This window comes from Trachemys scripta, chromosome 1 (genome assembly GCF_013100865.1).
Source record: "Trachemys scripta elegans isolate TJP31775 chromosome 1, CAS_Tse_1.0, whole genome shotgun sequence".
Classification (NCBI taxonomy): domain Eukaryota; kingdom Metazoa; phylum Chordata; order Testudines; family Emydidae; genus Trachemys; species Trachemys scripta.
In genome coordinates this window covers 17301895-17316578 of record NC_048298.1, presented here as the reverse complement: position 1 = coordinate 17316578, position 14684 = coordinate 17301895, and the positions used below count along the sequence as shown (strand labels likewise).

General features: G+C 43.4%; 1 protein-coding gene across 5 annotated transcripts in view; it reads right to left on the bottom strand.

The window, feature by feature from the left end:
• Positions 1–14684, bottom strand: part of LOC117874863 (semaphorin-3D) — a 195283-nt gene that overhangs the window by 80381 nt on the left and 100218 nt on the right. For all 5 annotated transcript variants that reach the window (XM_034765512.1, XM_034765476.1, XM_034765486.1 and 2 more), the window contains exons 4-5: positions 10799–10861; positions 8252–8371 (exon numbers count right to left, since the gene is read on the bottom strand). In XM_034765512.1, the coding sequence (XP_034621403.1) occupies positions 8252–8371; positions 10799–10861 (183 nt within the window). The remainder of the gene's footprint in view (positions 1–8251; positions 8372–10798; positions 10862–14684) is intronic.

Below are 14684 nucleotides of genomic sequence, written 5' to 3'. Positions count from 1 at the left end.
CACACACACACACACACACAAGTCTAGGGCCTCCTTATGGGTTTGTCTAGCCTTGGAATGTTTTACCAATTATACCAGTATAATTATGCCTGTATCATTTAACAGCTACTGTTATACTAATATAACTTGCAAGGTGGACACACTTATTCTGGAGTAAGAGTGGCTTTTCTAGGTTAGTTTAAATCCCTTACAAAAGCAACATAAGCTAAACGGAAAAAAACAAAAAAACAAAAAGGCACTCATACCAAAATAAGAGTATCCACCTAGGGACTTATATCACTATAATTAGAGTGGTTTAAATTAACACTTTAGTTTCCACTGGTATAGCTTTCCTGTGGGGACATGCCCTAATATCCTTATTGTGAGAACAGCAAAAACTGAAACACAAAATTGATAAGCAAATAGTCTGGGCTGTATTTGCAATCACCACTACATTCCATTACACTGAACTGTCAGAAGTCAAGAAAGCTGAAATGGTTCAACCATAGTACACTCTTCCAACATGGTTTGCAATCTGAAGTCAGTGGGACCCTGTACTTTTTAATCACTTAGGTGCTTTTGAAAATCCTACTCTTATGTCTATAAATATGGGCTTGTGGTGGGTCGGCTGCCCCACACAGGGAGAAGAAGGGGTTAAAAGCAGCACCAGGGAGGCAGCACAGTACCCATTAATCAGGAAAGGGCTTATTGATCCCACCAATAGGGGGAAGGTTTGCTGGAGCAGCCAATCAGAGCCAGCGAGGGCCATATATAAAGGGCTGCTCAGCAGTGCAGAAGGCAGTCTCTCCCTGGAAGGCAAGGGAGGAGGAGGAGGCCTGCCTGCCTGCCTGCCTGAAGTGGCATAGCTAGAGCAGTGCTGGGCAGCGGAGTGAAAGGGTGAGCTGCTGGCTGACCAAAGCCAGGATGGGGCCTTGCTCCAAGGGCTGAGAGGGGTGCTAGGGCTATGGGGGAAGTGGCCCAGGGAAAATAGGCAGCAGGTCGGAGGATGGCAGTAGGTGGCTGCCAGCTATAGGGTCCCTGGGTTGGGACCCAGAGTAGTGGGTGGGCCTGGGTCCCCCCACTTTCCAGTGAGGAGAGTGGCCGGTATACAGACTGCATTTTTTCCCTGAGGCGAGGGGCTGGACATTGGACTCCAGTTAGCCAGTGAGGCAAGTGGGAGGAATAGAGACAGCCGGAGGGCCATGCCCAGAAGAGGGCACTGTGGTCTGGGGAGCCATGTGGGTCCAAAGAGTGGAGACAGCAGGCCTGACACCACTAGCTGAAGGTGGCCTGGAAGGGCCAAGAGCTCATTCCCAGGATGGCCAGCAGGAGGCGCCATGGTGGTGAGTCCCGCTTTGTCACAGGGCTTAAAGCAAACATTAGGCTCCTATTTTTGGACCGTATGTATGAAAAAAAACACAACCTTTGTTAATGAAGTGAAGGTCTAAATAGTTTTTCATTGTTAAAACAAAATCGCTTCGGTGTTAGTGACAAAAATGTTATGCCACTAAGGGAAAAGTTTCAATAAAAAATATCAATTTTAGCCTGTGATGCTGCAAACACTCACATGAATGCTTAACTTTATGCATGTGAGTATTCCCATTGAAGTTAATTTGACTATTTGTGTGAGTAAAATTATGCAACTGCTAAAGTATTTGTTGGACCAGGGCCTTAATTTTCCATATTTTGTTTTTTGCCTGGAGCAGTTTTGTATAATTGCAGTGAGATATCCTACTAGTAGTGGCATTTAAAAACCACTCCTGCATTTATAGTTTAGCTCTTCATACATTTTAATTTAAAATTGCAATAGCACAAATTTTCTAATTAGTTTTACAAAGTTTCAACCCGATTTAAACCAATTATTAAAATAATAAAATAAAAATCAAGTGCCCCCAATGAATGGTTGAAATCACTTTGTGTTAAATTATTCCACCCTGTCTTGGGGTACGGAGGGCAGGGTACTTACACACCCACAGAGGGTCATGTACAATAGGACTCCTTAACAAGTTAAATCCACCAATCAGCTACACTACATGGTTAGATCAATACAAGGCAGCTTACGTTAACCTAGTGTGGATGTGTCTTCACTTAAATTTGGCTCCCATCGATGTAAATGCCCCACTATGCCGACTTAACAACAAATATCACCTCCCCAAGCAGCGGAGAGTCACAGTCGATGTAGTTAGGTCAACACAAGGTATGTCTACACAGCAAAGAAAACCCCACAGCTAGCCTTTGCCAGCTGACTTTGGCTTGTGGGGCTTGGGCTAAGGGGATGTTTCATTGCTGTGTAGACTTCTGGGCTTAGCTTGGAGTCCAAGCTCTAGGACCTTGCAAGGTAGGAAAGTCCTAGAGCTTGGGCTGCAGCCTGAGCCTGAAAGTCTACACTGCCGTGAAACAGTCCCGCAGCCTGAACTCTGGGAGCCCACGTTGATTGACATGGGCCAGCCACAGGTATCTAGTTGCTGTGTAGACATACACACAGTGTCAGTGGAGACACCGTGTTACTTAAATTGACTATTAGTGGTCTCGAGGAGCTGTCCCACATTGTTCCACACTGACCATTCTGGTCACCGTTCTGAACTCCACTGCCCAGGGGGTCAGGGAGACAGGAAACTGCCCCTCCTCTTTAAAGCCCTGTGAATTTTTGAAATTCCTTTTCCGGATTGGTGAGCACACCTACCAGCTGTCCATTGTTGTGTGCAGCTGACCAGGCTGGCTACATGGTGAAGACACGTTCTTGCCTGGAGTAAATGGGTGGTATTCGATCTCTGATGGGGAGAAGAGCTTGTGCAGGCATAGCGCCGATCTAGCCATAGAAATGTGGACATCTAGAAGCAGATTACTTGGGGGATACCGGAGAAGGGTTACAACATGGTTGGTGTATGTGTACTTGAAATGGGGCATTCTTTCCCCTTCATAAATTCTGTTCCCTTAATGTATTAAGTTTTAGAGGTTTTCTTTTAATTGCCTGGTTCATGTTACAGAATAAAATTCTATTTTTTGGAATAAAATTCATCTTTATTAGTTCACAACATATGCTGGTGCTGAGCAGTTCTGACACCCACCTCTTTCCTGTTACTTCACTGTAACAGAACCTGTAACACCATTCACGGACAATATTAATAGGTGTATTGACAATGTTCTAATCACTACAAGATTCATATCGGCCTGCAAAAGAGCAAGGCCAGGTAGAATACACTATAGCAACACTTACTACTCTGGCTCGCTATTATAATGGTCTTTCAAAGCCTCCCTGAGCCGTGTAGCCCCGTACTGTATCTGAATGTTCAAATTCAGAAGACAGTTGCTCGACCTCCACCCCGGAGGAAACCTTTCTCCTTTTACTTCACAGATATTACGTAGGACACAGCAGGCCACTATAACCATTGGGATATTTTTCTCACTTAGGTCCAATCTTGTAAGTAAACAACGCTAGTGATCCTTCAAATGACCAAAGGCACATTCAGCTGCCATTCTGCACCTGCTGAGCCCGATGCCGTCCAGGTGGCCTGTGTATAGCTTCATGACCCTTGGGAGCAACAGGGGTAATCCGCCAGTTGGGAAAGAAAGACCCTGATTGCAGGTTTTTGAACAGTTCCACCTTCTTAAAGATGCGAGCATCGTGTACCTTCCCTGAAGAGCCCACATTGATGTCAGTAAAGCATCACCAGTGATTTACCAGAGCTTGCATTACTATAGAAAAGTAGCCCTTTTGGTGGATGTACTCTGTGGCAAAGTGATCTGATGCTAAAATGGGGATACACGTGCCATCTCTTGCCACACCGCAGTTCAGGAACCCCGTTGCTGCAAAACCAGCCACTATGCCCTCCACATTGCCCAGAGTCACAGTCCTGCATAGCAGGAGGCAATTAATAGCCCTGCACACTTGCATGACAATGGCCCCTGTGGTGGATTTCCCAACTCCAAATTGATTCCTGACTGACAGGTAGCAATCTATCCTTGCAAGTTTCCACAGTGTGAATCACCACTCGCTTCTCAACTGTCAGTGCAGCTCTTATTTTGGTGTCTCTGCACTGGAGGGCTGGGGCAAGTTCAGCACACTTTGTGGCTTTATGCATCCAAAAGCTCTGTAGCCTCGTCTCATCATGCCAAACCTGCACGACAATGCAATCCCACCAGTCAATGCTTGTTTCTCAGGCCCAGAACCGCTGCTCTGCCATCTCCAGCTGCTCCACGAATGTCACCAACAACCTGGAATTGGTTCTTTCTATGCCCCACCGCAATCTAGCCTCCAAGGAATGATCACGTTCTTCACAGCTCCTCTGGCAGCTCTGCAAGCACTACAGGACCATGCCCTCTATGCTTGCAACGCTCATGACAATAGTGCAGAGCTGTACAGACTCCATGCTTCTGTCACAGATGGCAGGCAGCAAGGAGGGATGTGTGGGTTTTTGTGGGTTTTGAAAAGAAGATGTGAAATATTATGGGATGGAGAACACTTCATTATGGGAAGTTGATCCCCAGCCTCCCAGTCACCACTGCATGACTCGTTTTTGCAATGCCTGATGGGGCCGAAACTTCCCAAAACACTCTGTGCGGGATGATGGCAAGTTGCACAGTGGGATTCCTACCCATGGTGCACTGCTCTCTGCACTGCTACAAGCACTCCTGGTGAGGACGTGCTCCGCTGACACAAGGAGCAAAGTGTACACATGCACAAGCGATGTAATAACTGCGGTGACTGTATGCCAACGTAACTGAGATCGGAATAATTTTGTAGTGTAGACATGAGCAAAGTTTTCATTTAGGTGACCAGAGGGCTGGCATTTTTATTTTTCCTATTATGTTCATCCATAAATTCTCTAGGTTCATGACAAAATATAAAAACACAGCAACATAAACCATTTATGCGGAATATTTAATAACTAAGCTCCCTGCAAAGAATCAAATCCTTCCCAATACTGGGACATATTCCACCCCATCCATTCACCTCATTCCCTCAAATAATGCCACTTGGGACACAGGTAAACATTGCCATGTTCTCAGAGGGTCACCAATGTAAGTTGAGGCATACTGATGGGGAAAATGAATTCTAAGGCTAAAGATCACTGGCCTGCTCCCATCCCACTCCCATTTCAACAAGGTGGTTTTTAGTATGAGCCCCTCAGAGGATCACAACTACAGCAGTATCAAATATGGACAGGGTGGTCTCTAAGTTAACCAGGACCCAAGTCATTTAGAGTTTTATACATCAAAACCAAATAGCTCAAACTTCACCCAGAAATCAACAGGTAACCAGTACAGAGCATAGGTGATTAACACACAACCCGGCCAAAATTTTTAACACTCTTTTGAAGGCTGTGGCAAAAGGCACAAATTGGGCCCAGTCCTGTTCACCTGGCAGGCAGGAGAAGTTTTGGCTTTGACTTCAATCGTAACAAGATTGGGATTTTAATCTCCTTAAATTCAACTGTGTGATGCCTTGGCAGATTTTATATTGTTTCCAAAACAATATGTGCTGTGGCTTAAAGTCACCTGACCTGTTCTGACTCATCTGTTTCCAGAGCACTGGCATCAGACGGCAGAAGGTTGGCAGACACACTGGCAGGTTTCCAAGGTTGTCGGTACGTTGGCAGATTTCAAAGGCTCATTACAGAAAGGAAGAATATCTGGAGCCTTTGCTTTCCCAACAGCAGATTAGTGCCTAGAATCCAACAGGGTCGGACCGAGTTTGTTCATTACAAAACACACATAATTATAATCTAGACTTTTAAAAAACAAGAAAGGAACTGGGTCAATTGCAATGCTGTGTTACCATGCAAGAAACCTGAATTCAGTTCCGAGTCTCAGGGGACAAAATTCCACCTTCAGTACAAGACCCATGCAACCACAGTCATATTGATGGATTTGCAGGGAGAGTAAGGGCTAGCAGCATCTGGCTCCTAGCCTCTCACTTCTCAGGAGCTAAGTGAGACAGTGCGGAGGCAGTGGATTTAGCCGGTTAGATAAGTGCTGCAGGAGGAAAGGGAATGAGTGCCTCATGCCGTTCACCGCTACATTGCACTTGATTAAACAAGGCTGCAGGCAAGAGGTACTATCATGTGAGGATTTAGGTGGTAATGGGAGAAATGAGTACTCCTTTGGGATGCAGAGGGCAAGCAGGAGAGGTGGGGGAAGATGAGGGAGAAAAGTTGCATATAGCCAGTCCAAGAATTCTATTCCAACGGCTGTGACAAAAGAAGCAGAGTTTATTACAGTGCTGCTTTTCTTTTATTTCAGAAGCACTAAAATGTGCTAATTTCTCTTTTGAATCTTAGGTAAGAGGCCTTTGAAAAAAGTGAATTATTTCAACCCATGAAAAACATAGCCCTCTTGCACCCTCAAACACACAGGAACATTGGACTTGTCCTAATGGATCAAGCTAGTCGTCGGTCCAGTCAAATGGCCTATTTCCAACCTTGCCCAGTACCAGCTGTTTTAGGGGAAGGGGAAAATAAATCCCTATAATGAATAATTATGCAATAGTCTGTCCATAGGGGAAATTTCTTCCAGCCCCATCAGTTAGTGACTGGATTATACCCTGTAGTGTGAGTTTGGCACATTGCCACTGTTGTCACTAGGAAGAGCGTGGGCCTGTTTACCAATGTACAGGGTGCAGCATGTACAGACAGATGGGAGGGGACAATTTTGCAGGCTGGTGGAGCTGGGGGTAGAGCTTGTGAAGTGTTAGAATCAGTCTGAACCAAGCTTGTCCACAAGGACCGATACTTTGTCTGTGCCCTGTGCAAGGAGAGGAAGGAAAATCTCCTTAAATCCTCCTGCTCCATCCCTAGCAGATACTGCTCTGGTGCCTTTAGACCAGGTCAAGGGCTGGAATAACATAAAGAGGCCCTATAAGTCCCATTTCAACAGTGGGTGGATTCCCTCAGTGCAGGTACTGATGAAGACAACCTTCTGAGAACCTCCTCACAAGCCCTGGCATAGGATGCATGCCAGCAGAAGGGGCATGTCGGGGCAGGGCTGGGTTCCAGGCAGCACTGCGGCCCATAAGACAGAACTAGGAAACTGCCTGGAGACAGGTCCCCAGGACTAGCCTCTCCAGGCTCCAGATCATGCCAGGATCAGGGGCTTGCAAAAGTGGTTTAGTTTCCCTCCCCTTGGGCTGTGAGTTTGCCTCAGGTCCCTAAACCCTCTGTTCAGCTTGTTTTTAAAAGTTTTATAGGACTCCTTGCACCTCATACCTGGCAGGAAATATCTGGACTTGGTGCTGTGCCTCAAAAGAATTGCAGGTAGCTGGTGTTACCACATACTTTGGCACACTATTGCTTACATTATATTTTACAGAGCAAGCCAACGTTATGTTAGATTTTTGGAATCATGGGTTCAGCTGACAAGTCCTTCAGGGTGAAATCACATCCAGAGGCAATACGCATGTGAAAGGATTCTGCTGTGTGTTCTAAAGAGGGGGGAGGGGAGCTGCAGGACTGAATCCTGTGGCAAGACTGAATCCTGTGGCAGAACTGAATCCTGTGCAACTGCTCAGCACTGACTCTAACAGATTTGAAGGAGAAATCGGAGATGCAGCCTGCTGCTCTCCCCAACTGTCATTTTGATCATGAGTGGCAGACAATCAGTCCTGTCATCTTCATCCCCATAACTTTCCTTCCCTCATGAGCAAAGAGCCACCACACCGTTCCCCCTTCTGCTTCCTTTTCAATTCACAGCCCCCCTGTGCATTGGAAAATGTGGTATTTCCACTGGGAATGGGTGGGTCTAAAGCCAGGCCTGGGGACTGAAAGATTTCACCCTAAATGGTGAATGGACTAAGCAATACATAGTGGTTTAGATAGTCCCAAAGCACCGGGGCACTTCCATTCCCATGGGTAGTTGGCCCATGGAGTGATAGTGATAGTGGATTCCCTGGTAGAAGCAGAGTGTTGCAATGCTGACCAGAAAGCAGGGAAAGAGAAACAGGAATAAATAAGCAGGAAAAGGATTTGCTAGAAAACAAGACATCTGGGTTAAATGTGCTCTTCACATAATTACTCATTGAAAGTGTCACTCTAAAGACCTTTGTATATTCATTCTTATTGGGCAAAGAGCTTTGTTCAAGTGCAATATGCACACATCAAATGTGAGAACATGAGTTCTTACATGACCTGTAAAATGCACCATAACCCTGCTATTTATACAAACTGCTGTCAGTTCATTTTTTATATCACTCACTCGGTTTTAAAATAAATGATGGATGCTAAGCGAGGTTAGAGCCATTTCTTGTCATGCACCATTGGTGGAGGGATTAAATTACCTCTTTGTGTATTCCAAGTTCAATGTATCCACAGATAGGGTGGAAGGCTCCTGTGCCACAGACATAAACATGGGTCCGGTTGTAGGGTTGAAGAACCCTGATAAAATTTGCACATTCTGTCTATTGGGAAAAATGGAGGAAATGTTAATACTTTGCAACCACAAAGCACACAACAAAACTCGTATTTGGTGACTATTTATTTTTGCTCTCACATCTACCTTTCATTAAGCAATAGCCAATATTATTTTTAAAAAGTTGTAACAGCTAAAGCATTAGCACTGGCCAACTACTGTACAGTTCATCCATCAGGCAATGACTTACATGTTATACTGAGAACATTCTTGTTATACTGGTATAAAGCCATGAATGACAAAATACATGGTGAAAGTCTAGTTTTGAGAAGTTCTCTCTGTACCAGTCTTTGTGTAATAAAGCTCCAGTCTTAACAATTGTCTGGAAATGGGAAAGTTGGCAACCGTTTCCTAAATGTGGTGGGTCCCACGTTTGGCTGGCCCGTTGGTTCGCCTGTCATTTCTTCCAATTAAAGACTCAGTGCAAGCATTAACAGCCAAAGGTTAATTGTGGGAATGGAGGCAAGGGCCCTCCATCACTGTGGCAGTCCTCAGGGCTGTAATAAACTGTCAAAGGGTGCATTATGTACATACTCTCCTTGCACTGGCCCCATCTTATTGGCCAGCAAGGACTGGGGCAAGTCTGTTATGCTCTAATGCACGCTAATCAGCAATCCCAAAACAGAAGGAAATTTAAGCAAGACACGCAGGTAGGTTGTCAATCAAAACTTGTAACAACCATGAACCAGTTAAGTCAGCAACAATCTGAACAAAACATCATAACAGTCCAAATGGCAAGTATATAGCAGTTGTCCCTGACTAACTGCACACGTCCAATGGTATATGCACATCCACACAGGACCAGTAACTATAACAAAGAGGAACAGGAACAGAGAGAAAGAAGCAGTAAGCAGGAAGGGAACACACACACACACACACACACACACCTCATCACAAGGTCCATGACACCTTTGGGGTACTTAGCACCAGTGTAGTCCCTGGACAGTCCTGGTCTTTGCTGTTCAGCAGTGCAATTACCTAGATTGTGGCTGTCTATTGCAAGGTTATGGCATGGGGCGGGGGTAAAGGGCAAGCAACAGCCTTGCCCTAACTGGGAAAAAGAAGCATACAACAAAGCTGTTCGGCCACTTATTTCCAGATTAATATAATATCTGCTGTCTAACCTGTTAGGCAGGAAGAAAGCTGAAGAGGGAATGTAGTAGATGATACCTACAAGGTGTCACAAAACACAATATTCATCCCTCCAGCTGCCTCTCTTTTACAAAAGCACAGAGATTGATCCAACTACAGTTTGTGTACAGATCAGGATCAGAGATTTCCCAGAGCTCAGAGGAGGTGTTGTTCAGACCTGCTGTATTATAGAGATAAGGGACAGCCATTATGTTAAGATGCCAAATGGAACCTCCTCATAAAGTGTATTTCAATCTAGGGTTTTAGCTTGGGCCCATCCCTTAAACAAACATGCCCAGTGAAGACCACTGGGTTAGTGGGAAGAAAGGGGAAGAAACTTTACATGTATGAGTGGGGCAGGCTTCAGATTCTTTATGGCACTTCTTGTCTTTCATGAGGGAATCTGGTTTCTCTTCACTGTACAGAAGAGGGATGGGGGAAGCCTTTTTATTATGCAGAATGATGCATGTTCTTATAGGAAAATATATGGAGATATACCTATCTCATAGAACTGGAAGGGACGCTGAAAGGTCATTGAGTCAAGCCCCCTGCCTTCACTAGCAGGACCAAGTACTGATTTTTGCCCCACATGGCCCCCTCAAGGATTAAACTCACAACCCTAAGTTTAGCAGGCCAATGATCAAACCACTGAGCTATCTCTCCCCCCTAAAGGGGACTGTGGCACTGGAGAAGAGCTTATGAATCCATGAGACTGGTGTTTTACACTGGTAATAATTGCAGCTGTCTATGAATTGAGTTAATTTGTAAATGTACAAGTCTAATGCTTTGTTAATGAATTGCAATAAAGCTGTGTTCAGTATATTCCCAAGGGGAAGGGACTTTTTGATGGTCACAAGAACTTTTAGTGGCTTTGGATCAGGCCCATAATGAGTATCACAGGGTAATGGAGTTGATTCACTTCTCAGTATGATCTGTGGCTGAATTTTGATCGTACACTGAATTTTGCATGTATACTGATAGCTAAGCACCTCTTCTACTCAGTATTGTTCCACATTCTCCTTGAAGCATCAGCATTTGAAATAGAGATGAAACTACTCTTTTAAGTTAGTGATTTCAATAACAGTTGCATGCACTTTTTTTTAAAGAAAAAGGCAAAACTATCAATGGTATGTCTTTTGTGCATTAAATTAGAATACAACAGTATGAGTATTTACCAGCCTTTTTTCAACAGCTGCTAAATAATAAAATCTAATGCATTTAGAAATAAATATATAGCTATACAGTGTTACCAGCACCAATAAAGAAAAAAATGTTCTGTATTTACCTGGACATCTTTCCCAGCTAATTTGCATACTTCCACCTTCTCTTTTGCTGCAGGCCAGTAAATCTGTAACACATTTAAAGGTGTGTTAGGACCAGAGATTTTGCAGCATTTTATTTTTTCTTGTGATTTTGCTTGTAGTATGTCATTGCAAAGAACAGCTCAAATAACCTTATGTATATTTAAAGAACTGAGATATGAATATGTATTCCTTTAAGACTATCATAATGACTATACAGACTTTAAATACAATGTGGCCTGTCATTTGTTCATTTCTTCATTTTATTTCCCTATTTTAAGGTAACCTTTAAGACCCTTTACCTGTTTTAATAATTCATATGCATTTTTAACATGATGAGCTGTGTCTGGTTCTCAAGGACAGGACAGACCAAATTCAGCTTGAGAGTAAAATGACTACAATCTATGGAATTACACTAAAAGTGAATTTAGCCCAGTGGCTACAGATTTGGCAAATCTGTATTTTGGCAAATATATATTTAGCTGTGTCTGCCAATTTTAAAATGAAAAGGGGTTTTGTTTGAAAAAAAAAAGCATAGCTTTAGGGAAATCTTTAGAACAAAAAGGACATTTGTCAGAAATGTATAGCACATAATTTAATAATCTGACCCATCAGCAGGAACTGACTTATAGTAAAGCATATACATGTAGAAAATGACATACATGCATAAAGCAGAATTACATGCCATTTTGAATGGATCTCTTTTCTTTCCTAGACACTTAGAATCCTGACATATGGAAATTAGTATTTTTGGAAATATTGGCCCAGATCATTAGTTGGCATAAATTGGCATAACTCCATTTATGGCAATGGAGTTACATTGATTTATACCAGCTGAAGAGCTGGCCCATTTATTTCAATTAAGCAATCAAAATAGGGCACTGTCAAATACATGTATGAATCCATCAGCTTAAGAAATACAAACTTTCGATAAGTTCAAAGGAGGGGAGAGAAAGAGAGGGAAAAGTACACTTCCAAAACCAACATGATTTATTTGCCCTGAGCTGACCAGGGATCTTTATTCCTGTTTTTTATTATTTTAAGACAGCCTGAGTGATAGGATTTTTTTTTCTGATTGACAGCAAAGGGGCAGAAATAATTTAATATGCGATGGTCTTGACCGAATGCAAGTTAGGAAACATCTAATGCCTCATGCCTCAGGAGCCCAAAAGTGATTTACCAGTAATCTGGGTTCTTACAGCATAATGTTCATCTTGGATTGCACTTCACAATTCATCTTGGATTGTTCACATCTTAACACCGCAGTGCTAAGAGTTTAGATTTGTTATAGTACAGAGCAGATGTTACAGAAGCCTTGTTTTCCAATACAGATATGCCTTCACCAAATATATACATATATATATATATATTATTTCTGAGAGGGGATTTAAGGAGTTGAATTCATGGTAATTAAATCGAAAGATATTCCTCTGTACAATTTCAGATGGAAGAAAGGGCAATACGATTTATACCCAATAATGGTGAGCTTCAAAAGTTTCAAAATTGGAGTTCAGTTCAGATAAGCATCCAAAACTTTAGGGTTCTGGATGTTGGAGGGTAGATGAGCTGTGCTCAGAGCAAGATTAAAAAACTTGGAGACTTAAGTAGCTCTCTGGCACCATTTTTACTCCTCCAATCCTCAGAGCTACTCTAATCATGTCATCTTATAACAGCGCGCTAGGGATGGGGATTGCTGGAGTGAAGCACATTCTAGCCAGGTCCCCTCTGCCAAGGCATGTCCCCTACACCAGCTCAATTCCACACAATTAGGGCAGCTTGAAAGTGCCAAAGCAGCCTTAACACAGCCCAAGATCTTGCTCCAGATTTACGTGCAATGCTTCTCTGAACCATCCCAACCTCCCAAGTCTGCAAAACGGGACTGAGAACAACCTCCCTTGTTTGCATTCCAGCCCTTCTTGTTCTCCTCCCAGCCAGATATGGGATGTGCTGGCCTTCTGCAAGGAAATTAATTTCACTCCTACATGAATAAGGGATGTGCAATCAGGCCATATGTATTTGCCTTAGTGTAAAAATACAGTCATTCATTTACAATTACCTTTGTGGTAAGAAACTAGCAGTAAAGGAAATTTAAGTTACATAAACTTTAACCCTTTACAGCAATATTTACTTAAACAAAAGATAAGGCCTTATAATGTCATCTCAGGAACTGCAGCTCTAATTTGCTCTTCCAGAAAGCACCTAGGTATGATGGTCTGCAGGGGCATGGTGCCAGAATGTTTGGGAGAAAGTACTGGGAAAGATGCAGGGTCATCAGGGTGAGATGTTGGGGTGACTGAGTGGAAGATGGCATAGGTTTCAATGGAGTACAGCATTAGCAAGGTAAGAGATTCAGGTGGATGGACCCTAATTCCTGGGCAGAGTCTTTTGCAGGACTGAAGCCTAAGGCATGTTAGCATTTGTTATACAAAATGGACAGATCAGGCTGGGACATGAACGCTTCTTGCCATGCTGACTGAGTAAATAGACAGAGTCAATCCTGACTACAGAAGAGTCACTTGGTTTACATCCTAGCTACTTGACAGCCTCAGAGCTTAGCATTCAAAAGACATAAATCAGTCACTGAAGGGTAGCTTAAGTGCTGCAGCTTAACAATCTGTTTACAATTATGCACAAAGGATTTAATAGAATGTCTGTTTACTTTTCATGTGAGAAATGAGATGTTCCCTGAAAGTGCCATTTCTAAATTGTAACACATCAAGATTACATAATAAATTATTAAGTATGATCATGGAGTCGAAGCTCTTTTAGTTCTAAAAGTGATCAAACTGTACACAATAATTCCCATGGCTTGTTCCTGCTGCCCTCATAAGTAACTTTAGTTATGTCAATAGTCCCATTGACTAATCATGTGCATCAAACTATTTACCTGCATAAGCATTTCAAATATCCTAGCTATAGACTTAAGACTGGATGCCTTTCTGGAATAAGGTGACCAGATGTCCCAATTTTATAAGGACAGTCCTGATAGTATATTGGGGCTTTTGCTTATATAGTTGCCAATTACCCTCTACCCCCGTCCCGATTTTTGACCACTTACTATCTGGTCACCCTATCCTGGAAGATATGCTTTAGTCAACAAAATTTATTGGGCTTAACATAGAAGTAAATGGACAAAATTTTATGACCTATGTGTGACATTCTGGCATCCCAATATTCACCACTGTCATGTAATTAGGATATGTTTTGTACAAAGTATGCTTTGTGGGGTATCATTCTAAAAGTCTTCATCCACTAGACATTAATATCTCATTGTATTGTATGTGCTATCGTCGTATGTGAAGTTAGAGAGTTGGTTATGTTTGCTGAGCGGCGAACAGCAGAGGCTAACAGCGGGAGTTTGCCTGGGAGCTGTCCGAGAGGAGGTACGCTAAGTGCTGCATTAGGGGGGCTGTGTTGGTGAGTATCTGAGTGTCTGCTGCTGGGACAGTTGGTCAGTTTGACCGTGTGCTTGATTGCTTGCTTGTTTGTTTGAAAAGTGTGAATTGGGAGTGCTTTGTTCCAGCTGGGCCTTGAGTGGGCCTGACTGGTATATAAGGGCAGTCAGCAGCGAACCAGCTGAGCGGCGAACAGCAGAGGCTAACAGCGGGAGTTTGCTTGGGAGTTCGCGTGGGGAGAGCGCACTGAGGCTTTCATCTGCAGGTTTCTCCGAGTAGTTCCTGCAACAGTTGAGGAAGCTCCTAAGAGGCCGGTGACATGGAAGGTGAGCGATCAGCTGTTGTAACCTGCACAGGTTGTGCCATGTTTGTCTTTCTTCCGCAGGACAGAAGCGACTTTGTCTGTACAAAGTGCAAGCTGGTCTCCATACTGGAGGAGAAGGTTCGAAGGCTGGAGAAACAAGTATCGACTCTG